Here is a 17,849-nt window from a genome sequence, read left to right on the forward strand (position 1 = left end):
AGAGAGCTAGAGAGGAGAGCGAGAGAGAGAGAGAGCGGGGAGAGAGAGAGAGAGCGGGAGAGAGAGAGGAGAGGGGAGAGAGAGAGAGAGAGCGGAGGGAGAGAGAGAGAGAGGGAGAGAGAGAGAGAGAGCGGGAGAGAGAGAGAGAGCGGGAGAGAGAGAGAGAGCGGGAGAGAGAGAGAGAGCGGAGAGAGAGAGAGAGAGAGAGAGAGAGAGCGGGAGAGAGAGAGAGAGCGGGAGAGAGAGAGAGAGAGCGGAGAGAGAGAGAGAGAGAGAGAGCGGAGAGAGAGAGAGAGCGGGAGAGAGAGAGAGGAGGAAGAGAGAGAGGGAGAGAGAGAGAGAGCGGGAGAGAGAGAGAGAGCGGGAAGAGAGAGAGCGGGAGAGAGAGAGAGAGAGAGAGAGAGAGAGGAGGAGAGAGAGAGAGAGCGGAGAGAGAGAGAGAGCGGGAGAGAGAGAGAGCGGGAAGAGAGAGAGAGCGGGAGAGAGAGAGAGAGCGGAGAGAGAGAGAGAGCGGGAGAGAGAGAGAGAGCGGAGAGAGAAGAGAGAGAGAGAGAGAGAGCGGGAGAGAGAGAGAGAGAGAGGAAGAGAGAGAGAGCGGGAGAGAGAGAGAGAGCGGGAGAGAGAGAGAGACGGGAGAGAGAGAGAGAGCGGGAGAGAGAGAGAGAGCGGGAGAGAGAGAGAGCGGGAGAGAGCGGGGAGAGAGAGAGAGAGAAGAGAGCGGGAGAGAGAGAGAGCGGGAGAGAGAGAGAGCGGAGAGAGAGAGAGAGGAGAGAGGAGAGCGGGAGAGAGAGAGAGCGGGAGAGAGAGAGAGCGGGGAGAGAGAGAGAGCGGGAGAGAGAGAGAGCGAGAGAGAGAGAGCGGGAGAGAGAGAGAGCGGGAGAGAGAGAGAGCGGGAGAGAGAGAGAGCGGGAGAGAGGGGAGAGAGAGCGGGAGAGAGAGAGGAGATGACCGTTCTGGTGAAAGCAGTTTTGCCAGATCTGTGGTACTACAACTGTCTCTGGGCATAGTGGGAAAGGGTAAAGGTAAACAGGACTGTAGTGATAGGAGACTTGCTCGTTAGGGGGACAGACAGGAAATTCTGTGGCCGCAAACAGGAGTCCAGGATAGTGTGTTGCCTCCCAGGTGACAAGGTCAAGGATATCTTGGAGTGGCTGCAGAATATTCTCAAGGGGGAGGGGGAGCAGAAGTCGTTGTGCACATCAGCACAAGTGATGCAAATAGAAATAGGGATGAGGTCCCGAGTGTTATAGAGTGCTTGGAAAAAATTAAGCAGGACCTCGAGGATGGTCATCTCTGGATTACTTCCAGTGCCCCATGCTACGTGAGGGTATAGAATCATAGAATCATAGAAACCCTACAGTGCAGAAGGAGGCCATTCGGCCCATCGAGTCTGCACTGACCACAATCCCACCCAGGCCCTATCCCCACATATCTTACCCGCTAATCCCTCTAACCTACGCATTTTCGGATTCGAAGGGGCAATTTTTTTAACCTGGCCAATCAACCTAACCCGCACATCTTTGGACTGTGGGAGGAAACCGGAGCACCCGGAGGAAACCCACAGAGACACGGGGAGAACGTGCAAACTCCACACAGACAGTGACCCGAGCCGGGAATCGAACCCGGGACCCTGGAGCTGTGAAGCAGCAGTGCTAACCACTGTGCCACCGTGCCGCCCCGGGTAAGAACAGGAGAATATGGCAGATGAATGCATGGCTAAAGAATTGGTGCAGGGGGCAGGGATTCAGATTCTTAGATCATTGGGATCTTTTCTGGAGCAGAGGTGACCTGTTTAAGAGGGACTGCATCTGAACTGGGGGGAGACCAATATCCTGGGAGATAGATTTGCTAATGCTACAAGAGAGGGCTTAAACTAGATTGGCAAGGGGTGGGATCCTCAGTAGCATGGAAGTAAATGAAGGGCTGAAAGGAGATGCAGTACTCAGCAACGGCAAGCTGAATAGACATGGTAGGCAGCAGCATGGCAGGGAGTGGGGAAAACCTGCTGGATTTAGTTGCATCTATTTAAATGCAAGAGGGCTGATAGGTAAGGCTGATGAACTCAGATAGGTACGTGGGTCTGTGGCATCATAGCCATAACTGTACAATAGCCTTCCAGATAGTCAATGGGAATTAGAAGAACAAATATGCAGGGAGATTGGGGAGACTTGCAGGACTAATAGGGTTGTCTGAGTCAAGGATTTTAATTTTCCTAACATTGGCTGACCCAGTCTTAGTGTTAAAGGCTTAGATGGGGTGGAATTTGTTAAGTGTGTTCAGGAAAGTTTCCTCAGCAGTATATGGAGGGTCCTACTCAGGAAAGGGCTAGACTTGACCTACTCTTGGGAAACAGGGTAGGGCAAGTGACAGAGGTGACCGGGGGTGTGGGGGTGGTGGAAGGGGCACCACTTTGTGACCATAGCTAATCTTATTGTAATTATGGAAAGGGACGAAACTGGTCCACCGGTGCAAGTTCTAAATTGGGACAAACCAAATTTTGGTGGAATTAGATGAGCTTGCAAAGGTTGATTGGAGTAGCTTGTTTGGGGTCAAAGGGACCTCCAGCAAGTGGGAGGCCTTTAAAAGCGAAATAGTTAAGAGTTCAGTGTCCATAGCTTCCTGTTAGGGTGAAGGACAAGGCTGGCAGGACAAAACATATTAGGTTTTGACCAGGAAAAGGAGGCATGGCTCAAGTACAAGCAGCTAGAATCAAGGGATTCCCTGGAGGTGTACAGGGGATAGACAAGTATACTCAAGAAGGAAATTAGGAGGGCAAAAAGGAGGCATGAGGTAGCTTTGGCTGAGAGGATTAAGGTGAATCAAAAGGGATTCTTTAAGTATATTAAAGTAAAAAGTAGAGAGACTAGGACTTCAAGGACCAAAGTGGACACGTGTGGAACTGCAGGAGATGGGTGAGGTTCTCAATGAATATTTCTCCTCTGTGTTTACCGTGGAGAAAAACATGAAGGCTTGGGAACTTGGAAAAGTTGGGGATAGTTCGCATTACAGTAGAGGTGATGATGGACATGTTAAAATGTACGAAGGTGGATAAATCCCCTGGCCCTGACCAGGTATATCCAAGAATACTGTGCGAGGCTAGAAGAAATTGCGGGAGCCCTGGCTGAGATATCTGTATCATTAGCCACAGATGAGGTACCAGAAGACGGGAGGGTAGCAAATGTGCCATTTAGGAAGGGCTGCAAAGAAAAAAACCTGGGAATTATAGACCAGTAAGCCTAAAATCTGTGGGGAGTAAGTTACCAGAGAGGATTCTGAGGGATAAGATATATAGGCATTTGGAAAGACAGGGTTTGATTAGGAGTAGTCAGCATGGCTTTATGCACGGGAGATCATGCCTTCCAAATTTGTTAGAGTTCTTTAATGAGGGCAGGGCGGTAGATGTAGTCTACATGGACTTCAGCAAGGTCCTTGAAAAAGTTCCACATGAAGGTTAGATTACATGGAGTCCAGGGAGAGCTCGCAAATTGGATATACAATGGCTCGATGGTTGGAAGCAGAGGGTAATGGTGGAAGGATGCTCGTCGGACTGGAGGCCTGTGACTATTAGTGTGCCTCAGGGACCAGTGCTGGGCCCATTGCTGTTTGTTATCTATATCAATGATTTGGATGAGAATGTACAAGGCACGATCAGTAAGTTTGCAGATGACACTAAAATAGGTGGTATTGTAGACAGTGAGAAAGGTTATCAAAAATTGAAGGAGGATCTTGGTCAGCTGAGGAAGTGGGCCAAGAAATGGCAAATGGAGTTCAATAGAGATAAGTGTTTTGCGTTTTGGAAAGTCAAATCAAGGTAGGACTTTCACAGTGAATGGTAGGACCTTAGGGAGTATCGTGGAACAGAGGTACCTTGGAGTTCAGGTGCATGGTCCTCTAAAGGTGGAGTCATAGGTTGATAGGGTCATGAAGGCGGCTTTTGGCATGTTGGCCTTCATTAGTCAGGACATTGAGTTTAGAAGTTGGGAAGTCATGTTGTAGTTGTGCAGGACGTTGATGAAGCCACAACCAGTTTTGGTTGCTTTGTTATAGGAAAGATGTTGTTAAACTGGAGTGTGCAGAAGAGATCTACAAGGATTTTGCCAGGACTCAAGGGACTGAATTATAGGGAGAGACTGGACAGGCTAGGACTTTTTTCTTTGGAGCATAGAAGACTGAGGGGTGAGCTCATAGAGGTGTATGTCAAACATACGAATTAAAAGCAGGAATAGGCTACTTGACCCCTCAAGCTTGCTCTGCCATTCGGTAAGATCATGGCTGATCTGATTGTAACCTCAACCCCCTATTCCTGATAACCTTACACCTCTTTGTTAATGAAGAATCTATTGAGCTCTGTCTTAAAATATTCAAAGATTCTGCTTCCACTCCTTTTCATAGAATCTACAGCACATAGACAGGCCCTTCGGCCCAAACTGGTCCATGCTGACCAAAATGCCCATCTAAGCTTAACCCCATTTGGTCCATATCCCTCTAAACCTTTCCTATCCATGTATCTGTCCAAATGCCTGTTAAATGTTGTCAATGTCCCTGTCTCAACCACTTCCTCCAGCAGCTCATTCCACATATGTACCACCCTTTGTGTGTGTGTGTTAAAAAAAAAGTTGTTTCTCTGGTTCCCATTAATTTTCCCCTCTTAACTCAAAGCCATGCCCTCTAGTTCTCGATTTCCCCGATGGGAAAAAGACTCTGTGCATTCACCCTATCCATGCCTCTCATAACAAATTTAACAGGCATTTGGACAGATACATGAATAGGCAAGGTTTAGAGGGATATGGACCAAATGGGGTTAAGCTTAGATGGGCATTTTGGTCAGCATGGACCAGTTTGGGCCGAAGGGCCTGTCTGTGTGCTGTAGATTCTATGAAAAGGAGTGGAAGCAGAATCTTTGAATATTTTAAGACAGAGCTAAATAGATTCTTCATTAACAAAGAGGTGCAAGGTTATCAGGAATAGGGGGTTGAGGTTACAATCAGATCAGCCATGATCTTGCCGAATGGCAGAGCAAGCTTGAGGGGTCAAGTAGCCTATTCCTGCTTTTAATTCGTATGTTTGACAAATTACAAAGGAATTTAAATCATACAAAAGGGAGATGTGAGATACACTTGTTAGTTCTCACTTTTTCCATGGTAAAAGTTTTCAACTGCTGATCAAACATAACACTGGAAAACATTTTGTGCAGATCATCACCTGACATGATCTCAAAATTCTGGTTTAATGTCAGGAGGACAAGTGTTCAGCACTGCACACTAACCCCATTTTACAGGTTTCATTGAACTGAAACTCAAAGGTCAAGGGCAATGTCAAACAAAAACATCTGCTGTCTTCATCTAACAGTTTAAACAAATAAAACCATGGTGAAGAACATTTGTTGTTTCCATCTGCAATATTTAATTTTTAGTGATCGTTCAGTTCAATAACCTGCATTTCAACTACATTAATTGAGCTAAGTATTTATGATCTAACCAGTGGAATCCAAAACAAAAGCCGGCAATCAGTTTGTAAATAGTTCTTAAACACAGTCAGTCTATTGCTTCCAGTGACATAATGCGGGAAATTTGCCAAGTTTCCTTTGCTCCCAATGTTTGAAACTGCCAATGCAGGAAGATTTTGCATTCTGTCACTTGCTTACATCCTGTTTCAACCGTTTATTAATTTATTTTTTAAAAACCCAACATTGCAAAAACCAAGCCAGTCAGTGGAGAACAAACAGTGCTTGCCATTCATTTCACTTGCAGCTGCCCAGACTTCTGGTAAGCTTTTGTACAGCAAGCTATGGTCATTAGAGGGCCATTTCAGTGTGGCATCCTCAATAGGAGATCTGTGTAAACAGGGTAAGCAATAGCTCATTTCTTCAATCAATCGGATTGCAGAACTCTTAGTGATGATACATGGAGAGTCAAAACTAGGAAGTCCAAGTTTAAATTACTCAATGCAAACATTAAGTATAGAAACAAAAATACCTATTTTTAAATCCCCAACAATAAACCTACAACAATAATTTTTCAGTGCTAGAGAGTTTGTTAGCAATTAAGGTTCATTATCCAATTAAAAATTTATTTAAACATGGAATGGACAAATCCAACAATTTCTGGATTGTTTACTGGATACTTAGCGGGTAATTGGAACTTCATGCACTTTCTTGAGTTTTAATACCAAGTCTCTTGTTGAGGTACAGGTGTAGCAAAGGTTGTGGAGGAGCAGGACAAAGTAGATAGCAATTTTCTGATTCAGGCATCTAACTGCACACATACAGACACTGGAAACTGCCGGCTTTACAGTGAGCACCAATAGCCGTAACATTATTCACATCATCAAATTTGTGTGAATGACACCTTGAGGGGGTTCGGTTCCATGGGTGCTGATTTCCTCAGCACCCTATTCAAAATCTTGACATCTTTCCTGAGATGTTGTGCCCATAATTGGTCACAATATACCAGCTAAGGCCTAGCTAGTGAAGTATAAAAAATCAACACTTTCTTAAAAAGTTTTTTTTTGCATCTTTTTAAAAAAAAAGTTTATTTATTAGTGTTACAAGTAGGCCTACATTAACACCGCAATGAAGTTACTGTGAAAATCCCCTGGTCGCCACACTCCGGCGCCTGTTCGGGCACGCAGAGGGAGAATTTAGCATGGCCAATGCACCTAACCAGCGCGTCTTTTGGACTGAGAGGAAACCGGAGCACCCGAAGGAAACCCATGCAGACACAGGGAGAATGTACAGACTCCACACAGACTGACCCAAGCCAAGAATTAAACCCAGGTCCCTGATGTTTTGAGGCAGCAGTGCTAGCCACTGTGCCACCCTCATGGGCTTAGCTTCTGACTAAAAATGAAGGTGCCAACAAGTACATAGAACATAGAACAGTACAGCACAGAACAGGCCCTTCGGCCCACGATGTTGTGCCGAGCTTTATCTGAAACCAAGATCAAGCTATCCCACTCCCTATCATCCTGGTGTGCTCCATCTGCCTATCCAATAACCGCTTAAATGTTCCTAAAGTGTCTGACTCCACTATCACTGCAGGCAGTCCATTCCACACCCCAACCACTCTCTGTGTAAAGAACCTACCTCTGATATCCTTCCTATATCTCCCACCACGAACCCTATAGTTATGCCCCCTCGTAATAGCTCCATCCATCCGAGGAAATAGTCTTTGAACGTTCACTCTATCTATCCCCTTCACCATTTTATAAACCTCTATTAAATCTCCCCTCAGCCTCCTCCGCTCCAGAAAGAACAGCCCTAGCTCCCTCAACCTTTCCTCATAAGACCTACCCTCCAAACCAGGCAGCATCCTGGTAAATCTCCTCTGCACTCTTTCCAGCGCTTCCACATCCTTCTTATAGTGAGGTGACCAGAACTGCACACAATATTCCAAATGTGGTCTCACCAAGGTCCTGTACAGTTGCAGCATAACCCCACGGCTCTTAAACTCCAACCCCCTGTTCCCCACGGCTCTTAAACTCCAACCCCCTGTTAATAAAAGCTAACACACTATAGGCCTTCTTCACAGCTCTATCCACTTGAGTGGCAACCTTTAGAGATCTGTGGATATGAACCCCAAGATCTCTCTGTTCCTCCACAGTCTTCAGGACCCTACCTTTGACCCTGTAATCCACATTTAAATTAGTCCTACCAAAATGAATCACCTCACATTTATCAGGGTTAAACTCCATTTGCCATTTTTCAGCCCAGCTTTGCATTCTATCTATGTCTCTTTGCAGCCTACAACAGCCCTCCACCTCATCCACTACTCCACCAATCTTGGTGTCATCAGCAAATTTACTGATCCACCCTTCAGCCCCCTCCTCTAAGTCATTAATAAAAATCACAAAGAGCAGAGGACCAAGCACTGATCCCTGTGGCACTCCGCTAGCAACCTGCCTCCAATCCGAACATTTTCCATCCACCACCACCCTCTGTCTTCAATCAGACAGCCAGTTACCTATCCAATCGGCCAACTTTCCCTCTATCCCACACCTCCTCACTTTCATCATAAGCCGCTTTTGTCAGGGATTTAGACAGCAAGAGCTGAAGTCAAGAGTCAATTTTTCTCTTCCTAACTCGGTGCTTTTGAGGCCAAATATAGCACACCTATTGTTTTCCCAGTTAAAGGTTACATAATTCAGTGCAGACTGGGGACTGAATATGGTAACTTCCTGCTCCAGTGTGAGATTGCCAGCTGGTGCACTGTGTTACACTTGCTCTTCTCATCAATGTGCACACGAGACAATATCCCAGCAGATCCATCCAACTTAAATAGCATTGCATGTGGCAATAATTCTCCTCAAGGGGTCCTCTTGGAGGATTTCTCAGAAAAGAATGTATCTCTGTCTTCCTGTAACGGTATCCCATACTTCCCCATTTTCTCCGCTTTTGATCGGTATTCCCCATTCTTTTTGCCAGTATCTTTCTCTATAAGGTTATCATACATCACATTCGGTTACTGCCTGCAACTCTCCATTTGCCTCTCATCCTTCCCACCCCTCTACTTATTTTGTTTTCTCCAAGTTTTTATATAATTTTCACTGTATGCCTCTTGTACATGTTGCTTTACTATTATATTCAACTGTAACCTTTGAGTTAACGTGAGAAATAGGGCAATAGGCCAGACAGTCCCTTGAACTGATTTGATCACCAAGGATTATGGTGGATTTTCTACGTCAACTCCACTTTTCCACTGATATAGAGGCTCAGCTGGAGCCAGGTAAAATACAGTGGCTTGAAAGTAATTGGGGCTCAGGACAGGAGGCAGCACAAGGGCAGGGTCTTGATGCTAGGAAGAAAATAGTATTGGGAGGGAGAAAATAGCAGTGCAAATATACTGTGCGGCATGCTTCTATGCTTGACATAGTGCCATTTTCTGCCCATTATGATGAATGGAGAGAAAACAAGGGACACACGAGCGCAGGAGTGGAACACTCCATCCACTTTGTACAAAAAGTTAAACATCTTTTTATTAGTCACCAGTAGGCTTACATTAATGCTGCGATGAAGTTACTGTGAAAATCCCTTAGTCGCCACATTCTGGCGCCTGTTCAGGTACACCGAGGGGCAATTTAGCATGGCCAATGTGTCTTTCGGACTGTGGGAGGAAACCCACGCAAACACAGGGAGAACATGAAGACTCTGCACAGATAGTGATCCAAGCCGGGAATTGAACCCACGTCTCTGGCACTGTGAGGGAGCAGTGCGAAACACTGTGCTGCCCTCAGGCTATGCAATTATTTTGTAGTTATTTACTGCACTGTATTTACATTATAATTTAAATTGTAATTTTGTATTTTGCTAGTAGATATTCGATTGCCTTTTACTGTTTTAAAGGGTCACCCAGGAGCCCAGTGCTGCAGACATATTGTAAACTATTATCTCAGCCACTCTAAAGGGGCTATTGGAACATCATGCTCCTGGAAAGCAGCCCCTCTATTTTCACGTCACCTGCAAATATAGTTGGTTTGTTGTGTCAATTTCTTTATTGTAACACAAATGTGGAGCTTTGAAAAATATTGGAATTCCAGGCTCAGTAGAAGAACACAAGATCCCTTCAACCCAAGCCCTGCATGGTACATTGTTTGCAGAACCTGCCGCAGGGAAAGGAAAAGAGCCAAAAGCCATGTGCATGTTGGAACTGATGTTAGAAGGAGGACAAGGTTTGAGGTTCTGCAGTCAGTGTTTACAGAGCTAGGAAGGAAGTCAGAAAGCAAGACATTCAAATCGGCTCTGACAAAGAGTCATCTAGACTCGAAACATTGGCTCTATTCTCTCCACACAGATGCTGTCAGACCTGCTGAGATTTTCAAGACATTCAAATGTTTGGATTAATTTCAGAGCTATGAGATGAGAATAGAAATAAGAGGATATGGCAGGTTAATGCATGGTTAAGAGACATGTTGCAAGAGGGAAGGCTTCATATTTCTAGGACAGTTTTATGGCAGGAAGGACCTCTTCAAGACAGACAAGTTACCAGCTGAATAGAACTGCGCCATTACTCTTGAATATAGGTTAACTTTTACTGGGGGGGGAAAGAGTTAAACAAATTTGGCTGGGATTTCACCATCAAAATGTAGTAACTATCTCAATATGAAATGAGGCAGTGATTGATTTTGAAGAGAAATCACTGGATCAGAATATTCAATTGAGAAACAAAGTGCTTCAAGCAGAGAATGTCACTAGTATAAAGGGTTAACAGATGGGGTATGCTAATGTATGACGTAGACAATGATGTACTACTGAATGTCAGTCGGTCATATGTTCGACTCTCTAGAGAGAGGTTGGATTCATGCCTATAAGCAACATACTACTCTGTAATCTGTTCAGATGTGGCACTAATAAACAAATGTTAGGCAGACACTATGGTATGTCTATAGGTTTGTTTACTAACCAAGTCTCACAACTACAGTCCAGGATAGAAGGACCATCTTTTAAAATGTTGAAAGCAGTGTGAGAAAAAAAATCAACGGAAATATAAGTAGAGGCAAAGAGTACACAGGAAAGTATGCTAAAGTTAAAATAAAACACTACTGGAAACAGCTGTGTCCAATTCTGGGTAACACGAAGGAGAATAAAAATGCTTTGAAGAGAATGCAGAAACCATAATACAATGGTTTCAGGAACAAGGGATTGCAGTTCAAAGGACAGACTGAAGAAGCTCGGATCGTTCTCCTAAGAGGAGAGAAGGAAGAGGTTTTTATAAAAAAAGAGAAAGAGAAATTATTTTCAACAGCTGAAGGATTGATAACCAGAGGACACAGATTTGAGATAATTGACAATAGAATCATAGGCAGCAAGGTGATTGCACAATGTTCAGTACCATTCACAACTCCTCAGATAATGAAACAGTCCTTATCCACATGCAGCAAGACCTGGACACCATTCAGGTTTGGGCTGATAAGTGGCAAGTAACATTTGCGTCATACAAGTGATGGACGCAATGATTATAATTCTAACCATTCTCACCTTGACATTCAATGGCGTTACAATTGCTGAATTCCCCATCAACAACATCCATAGGGTCACCACAGAATCTGACTCATAGAAGTCGTCACTGGCCAGAAATTTAACTGGATTGGTCATACAAATACTGTAGCTACAAGAATAGATTTGAGACTGGGAATTATGTGATGAGTAGCTAATCTCCAGACTCCCCAAAGCCTGTCCATCATTTAAAAGTCACAAGGTCAAGAACGTGATGGAATACTCTCCATTTTCCTGGATGTGTGGGGCTCCAACACCACTCAAGCAACTCAACACCACCCAGGACAAAGCAGCCTGCTTGATTGCCATCACCTTAAACATTCACCTCTCCAGCACTGATACACACCTATGCCACTTTGTATACCATAAACAAGATGCATGGCAGCAACTCATCAAGCCTCCTTCAAAAGCACCTTCCAAACCAGAGACATCTACCATTTAGAAGGACAAGAGCAGCAGACAGATGAGAACACCACCAGTAAGTTCCCTCCAAATCACACACCATCCTGGCTTGGAACTATAATCGCAGTTCCTTCATCACTACTGGATCAAAATCCCAGAATTCCCTTCCTCATAGCATTGTAGTGCACCTACACTGCATGGACTGCAATGATTCAAGGAGGCAGCTCACCATCACCTTCTCAAGAGCAATTAGGGATGGGCAATAAATATTAGCTTTGCCTGCATTTCTCACATCTCAGGGAAGAATAAAAAAATGTTAGTTTACGCAGGTCACTGCCAGGTTGGAATATCAAACAGGATATACTACTGGATTCTGAATCCTGTTTGGAGTACTATTAAATTATGTAAATTAGTTGGCAATGATAACCTTTGCAGAATTTGCTACTAAAATAACCAGAGTGAACGTGATAGCTTATGAAGTGAGGAAGTGAGTTCATAAGGTGGCAGCACGTGCTGAAAATCTTGAAGATAATATGCTTTCAAGTTGTGTTTTTCTTACAGGGTGATTTTGGTAGAACTTGTACTTAGATAAACTACCAAGTATTATGTTGCAACTGCTGCGTCTGACAGAAAAAAAAATGTTCACACCTCTGTGATCACCATCTGGTTATTCTGCATTCCAGAAAATGACAACCTCAAGTAATTATAGCTAATGGCTATCTCCTTTGGGGTCTGCTTAAAAGAAAAAGCAAACAAGTGCTTTACTGCTTTGGTGCATTCAGATGGACACATTTGTACCTTCTCAAATAATTCTTCATATGTTTTTATGAATGCTAAAACAAAATTTTCCAAAAAAGTAATTGTTTAAATATTAATTTATTGTGCAGTGAGCCGTATTTAGTTGCCTGCTGAATTACCATGGAATCCAAGAATGTTTCCATGTGTAGGGAGACATCTTGAGAGTTCAGCACATAAGAATACAAGAACTAGGAGCAGGAGTAGGCCATCTGGCCCCTTGAGCCTACTCCGCCATTCAATATCATGGCTGATCTTTTTGTGGACTCAGCTCCACTTACCTGCCCGCTCACCATAACCTTTAATTCCTTTACTGTTCAAAAATTTATCTATCCTTGCCTTAAAAACATTCAATGAGGTAGCCTCAACTGCTTCACTGGGCAGGGAGTTCCACAGATTCACAACCCTTTGAGAGAGCAAGTTCCTCCTCAACTTAATTCTAAATCTGCTCCCCCTTATTTTGAGGCCATACCCCTAATTCCAGTTTCACCTGCCAGTGGAAACAACCTCCCTGCTTCTATCTTATCTATTCCCTTCTTAATCTTATATGTTGCTATAAGATCTCCCCTCATTCTTCTGAATTCCAATGAGTATAGCCCCAGTCTACTCAGTCTCTCCTCACAAACCAACCCTCTCAACTCCGAAATCAAACCTAGTGAATCTCCTCTGTACCCCCTCCAGTGCCAGTACATCCTTTCTCAAGGAGACCAAAACTGCACACAGTACTCTAGGTGTGGCCTCACCAGCACCTTGTACAGCTGCAACATAACCTCACTGTTTTTAAACTCCATCCCTCTAGCAATGAAGGACAAAATTCCATTTGCCTTCTTAATCACCTGCTGCACCTGCAAACCAACTTTGCGATTTATGCACAAGGACACCCAGGTCCCTTTGCACAGCAGCATGCTGCAACTTTTTACCATTTAAATAATAGTCCATTTTGCTGTTATTCCTACCAAAATGGATGACCTCACATTTACCAACATTGTACTCCATAGCGGTATATTTTTTGATTATGTCTCTACAATTTTTCTACAATTGGAAGTGGGATACAAAGGCAAGTCCTTGTTGTAGCTGTATAGAACATAGAACAGTACAGCACAGAACAGGCCCTTCGGCCCACGATGTTGTGCCGAGCTTTATCTGAAACCAAGATCAAGCTATCCCACTCCCTATCATCCTGGTGTGCTCCATGTGCCTATCCACTAACCGCTTAAATGTTCCTAAAGTGTCTGACTCCACTATCACTGCAGGCAGTCCATTCCATACCCCAACCACTCTCTGCGTAAAGAACCTACCTCTGATATCCTTCCTGTATCTCCCACCACGAACCCTATAGTCATGCCCCCTTGTAATAGCTCCATCCACCCGAGGAAATAGTCTTTGAACGTTCACTCTATCTATCCCCTTCATCATTTTATAAACCTCTATTAAGTCTCCCCTCAGCCTCCTCCGCTCCAGAGAGAACAGCCCTAGCTCCCTCAACCTTTCCTCATAAGACCTACCCTCCAAACCAGGCAGCATCCTGGTAAATCTCCTCTGCACTCTTTCCAGCGCTTCCACATCCTTCTTATAGTGAGGTGACCAGAACTGCACACAATATTCCAAATGTGGTCTCACCAAGGTCCTGTACAGTTGCAGCATAACCCCACGGCTCTTAAACTCCAACCCCCTGTTAATAAAAGCTAACACACTATAGGCCTTCTTCACAGCTCTATCCACTTGAGTGGCAACCTTTAGAGATCTGTGGATATGAACCCCAAGATCTCTCTGTTCCTCCACAGTCTTCAGAACCCTACCTTTGACCCTGTAATCCACATTTAAATTAGTCCTACCAAAATGAATCACCTCACATTTATCAGGGTTAAACTCCATTTGCCATTTTTCAGCCCAGCTTTGCATCCTATATTTGGGGCGGCACGGTAGCACAGTGGTTAGCACTGCTGCTTCACAGCTCCAGGGTCCCGGGTTCGATTCCCGGCTCGGGTCACTGTCTGTGTGGAGTTTGCACATTCTCCTCATGTCTGCGTGGGTTTCCTCCGGGTGCTCCGGTTTCCTCCCACAGTCCAAAGATGTGCAGGTTAGGTTGATTGGCCAGGTTAAAAATTGCCCCTTAGAATCCTGAGATGCGTAGGTTAGAGGGATTAGCAGGTAAATATGTGGGGGTAGGGCCTGGGTGGGATTGTGGTCGGTGCAGACTCGATGGGCCGAATGGCCTCCTTCTGCACTGTAGGGTTTCTATGATTTCTATCTATGTCTCTTTGCAGCCTACAACAGCCCTCCACCTCATCCACTACTCCACCAATCTTGGTGTCATCAGCAAATTTACTGATCCACCCTTCAGCCCCCTCCTCTAAGTCATTAATAAAAATCACAAAGAGCAGAGGACCAAGCACTGATCCCTGTGGCACTCCGCTAGCAACCTGCCTGCAATCCGAAAATATACAAATGCAAGTTTTGTTTGTAGGTATAACTTATGCCTTTTCAAAAAAATGTTTTACTCTACAGGATACAGCATAAAAAAGGATTTTTGTGATGTTGATGAACAGATCACTGGAACCGTCTGCCCAATATGTAGAAGTAAATATGGTTCGGTTTGATAGTAAATGGAATAGAAAACAATCACAGATGTGTCACCCTCTGGGTTAGTGCTTGCTGGACACCTCACTATCTTACAGGAAGGATGCTGTGTCACTGGCAATGAAGCAGCAAAGGTCTGCCCATCTAATAATACCAGTCATTAGATGAACTACAAGGAAAGGCAACAGGTGGCAAGTTTGTTTCAATTGAGAAAAGGCCAAGTGGGGATTTTATCAAGGAACATGAGGTCATTCAGACTACAGTACTGACAAGCTAAGCATTGGACCCAGGAATGGCATTGGGGGTAGAGGGGGTGATGTTTGGGGGGGGGGGGGAAGAGGTGAGATGATGTTCAGAAGAGGAAAGCTGAATGGATAGATCAGATATAACTTTGCCTTCCAAATATTCATGATTTGTGGTAACCAAGGCTAGATTACAAAGAATGACTCGCACATTTTGCTGGAAAAGCATCTGATATATTTTAAGTAGTGATTTGAGAACTCTGGGATTGACTAAATGGACTAAGCATTCTTCTGTTTTTTCCCATTTTATGATTGTTAAGTTTAATGTCATACACATATGGATGTATATGCACAGTGTACAAAAATTTAAAACCATCGCAATCCTACATTTAAACAGTCTAAAAGGAAAAGGATTTACCTGTGTCAGATTCCCTCTGCTCACTCCTAGATGGACTGACAGTGAAAGGTAGTTTACGTTTCATAGAAGTTTTCTCTTTTACTTCCTTTTCCAATTCACTGCGGTCTATTTTAGGTGTCCTGTTGTAAGATGAAACTTTCTCTTTATTCTGAGAAGAAAAATATAAAGATATTAATACAAAATATCAGACTTGTTCAAATGCTATGGTAATTTAAACTTTATGGGACAAACAAAATGAACGATAAAAACTGCACCTTCTGGGAATTTTTCATTTGGATTAAAATTCTATTTAGCATTACAACTACTGGCAAATTCTCCCACAATATTATCAACTTCTTTGAAAGGCTCTGAAAGTTGGGTGAAGAGATGCACGTCTTTGCCTCTTTTGCATGAGGTGTTTACAAATTCAGTCATTGGCTTCTGAATTCATCATTCATCTTTAGTTGGAGTGTTTACTTTAGAAAATTCTCTGATACCAAGAACTTTTAATGTAGTGCCCTGTCATTTTAAGGTCAATTCTTCTAGGGATGATGGCCTTCCTACTTTGAATGCTCGCATGTAGGTACAGGACATCCTTTATAGCAACGTCAGGATTGGATTGAAGGTTTTTCCTGTGTTTGTAAGAGGAACCAGTTCCTTACTGTGGCACAGCTAACCTAGTGACTGTCCACAAACATACAAACTTACTGCTTGGAGTCTGCATGGTCTGTCTCAAAATGATATGGGTATTATATTCAAGTTTCTTAAATATGCTGACACCCTGTGCAGAGTTGATCTTCCTCACCTACCCCCATGACTTTAATAGCTTTAAAAAAAAAAGATTCTTTGGGAGGAAAAAGCTTTCTGTTCCGATTAGTGACTTTCTGTACTTATAAAAGCGTATGAATTTATTAAGAACAATAGGCTCTTTCATGAGTAAAGTTTACCTAATTAAAATGTTTCCATAGTCCGACATCACAGTCAGAGCTGCAGTGACACTCAATTTTTGTCAACCGGTCATCACTGAATAATTTCCATGTTATACAAAGGCAAATTGCTGCTGTTGATGGAATTCTTATCATAGTACTAAATTAGGAGAGGATATCACTGGCATAAGAGAGAAGGGGTTGGGTGGGTGGAGTTTAAGGGAGTAGGATTAAGAGTTAAAGAAAAACAAATAGGATTCTGTACACAATACAAAAGCAAGGACGTGGGTGTTGAATTTGTACAATGCATTTGTTAAGCCACAGTTGTGAATGTTTCTCGAAATTTGTAAGACGTCAGGGCTTTATAAAGTGTACACCCAAGATTTACTTGACTGCAAGGAGTGTAAAGTTACAGTTATATAAAAGGGTTATGCATTTTTCACAGGAACACGGAAGGCTCTTGTTTATTAGATTAATAATACTTTTATTTAGGTCCTGCATTGACACCCCTTTCCCATGAAATAAACTTTCTCATCCGTCCTCCCAGAGTCCAACAGGGATTTCTAAAAGTTAGATAGGTTTCAAGAAAATAATTTAAAGTAGTTTCCAATGACTGACTAACTGGCAAAGATGGGACTTAAATTTAGGATTGCTAGTAGTAAAATAAAAGCAGAGATCTCCCCTTACCTGCAGAAAGGATTATGAATGCTTTTTAAAAATTTGTTTAATGGGACATGGTTGTTGCTGGCTCAGCCAGCATTTATTGACCATCTTGAAAAGGTGCTGTGCTGCTTGCTTGAACCACTGCAGTTCATGCGTTGTAGGAACACCCACGGTGCTGTTGTTAGGAAGAGAATTCCAGGATTCTGGCCCAGATTCAGTGAACGAACAGCAATATAGTTCCAAGGGGTGGCATGGTAGCACAGTGGTTAGCACTGCTGCCTCACAGTGCCAGCAACCCGGGTTCGATTCCCGGCTTGGGTCACTGTCTGTGTGGAGTTTGCACATTCTCCCTGTGTCAGCATGGGTTTCCTCCAGGTGCTCCAGTTTCCTCCCACAGTCCAAAGATGTGCAGGTTAGGTGGATTGGCCATACTAAATTGCCCCTTAGTGTCAGGGGGACTAGCTAGGGTAAATATATGGGGTTACGGGGATCGGGCCTGGGTGGGATTGTGGTCGGTGGAGACTTGATGGGCTGAATGGCCTCCTTCTGCACTGTAGGGATTCTATGATTCTAAGTCAGAATGATGTGTGATTTAGAGGGGGACTTGCAAATCACTGCTGCTCAAGTGCATTTAGATGGTAAAGGCCATGGGACTCACAAATTAATGGGGCCTTGAGTTGTTGCAGTGCATCTTCTAGATGGTACACACTGTATGTCAGCAATGTACAGACTTATTGTTGAAGGTAGTGGATGGGGGTGCCAAACAAGCAGGCTGCTGTGTCCTGGCTGGTCTTGAGTTTTGGGAGTGCATTCAACCAGGCAAGTGGAGAATATTCCATCACATCCTGACTTGT

At 43.8% G+C, this 17,849-nt stretch overlaps 1 protein-coding gene and 1 long non-coding RNA gene across 4 annotated transcripts in view; one reads left to right on the forward strand and one right to left on the reverse strand.

The window, feature by feature from the left end:
* The window catches only part of LOC144496012 (serine/threonine-protein phosphatase 4 regulatory subunit 1-like), a 53,125-nt gene extending 38,338 nt beyond the window's left edge, over nt 1-14,787 (forward strand). The window contains exon 13 of the mRNA XM_078216973.1: nt 14,696-14,787. Within this exon, the coding sequence (XP_078073099.1) occupies nt 14,696-14,787 (92 nt within the window). The remainder of the gene's footprint in view (nt 1-14,695) is intronic.
* A 646-nt stretch (nt 14,788-15,433) lies between these two features.
* LOC144495592 (uncharacterized) overlaps nt 15,434-17,849 on the reverse strand; it is a 127,916-nt gene continuing 125,500 nt past the window's right edge. For all 3 annotated transcript variants that reach the window (XR_013498289.1, XR_013498291.1, XR_013498290.1), the window contains one exon: nt 15,434-15,575. This is a non-coding gene — a long non-coding RNA (uncharacterized LOC144495592). The remainder of the gene's footprint in view (nt 15,576-17,849) is intronic.

Source organism: Mustelus asterias, chromosome 7 (assembly GCF_964213995.1).
Source record: "Mustelus asterias chromosome 7, sMusAst1.hap1.1, whole genome shotgun sequence".
NCBI classification, from domain to species: Eukaryota; Metazoa; Chordata; class Chondrichthyes; order Carcharhiniformes; family Triakidae; genus Mustelus; species Mustelus asterias.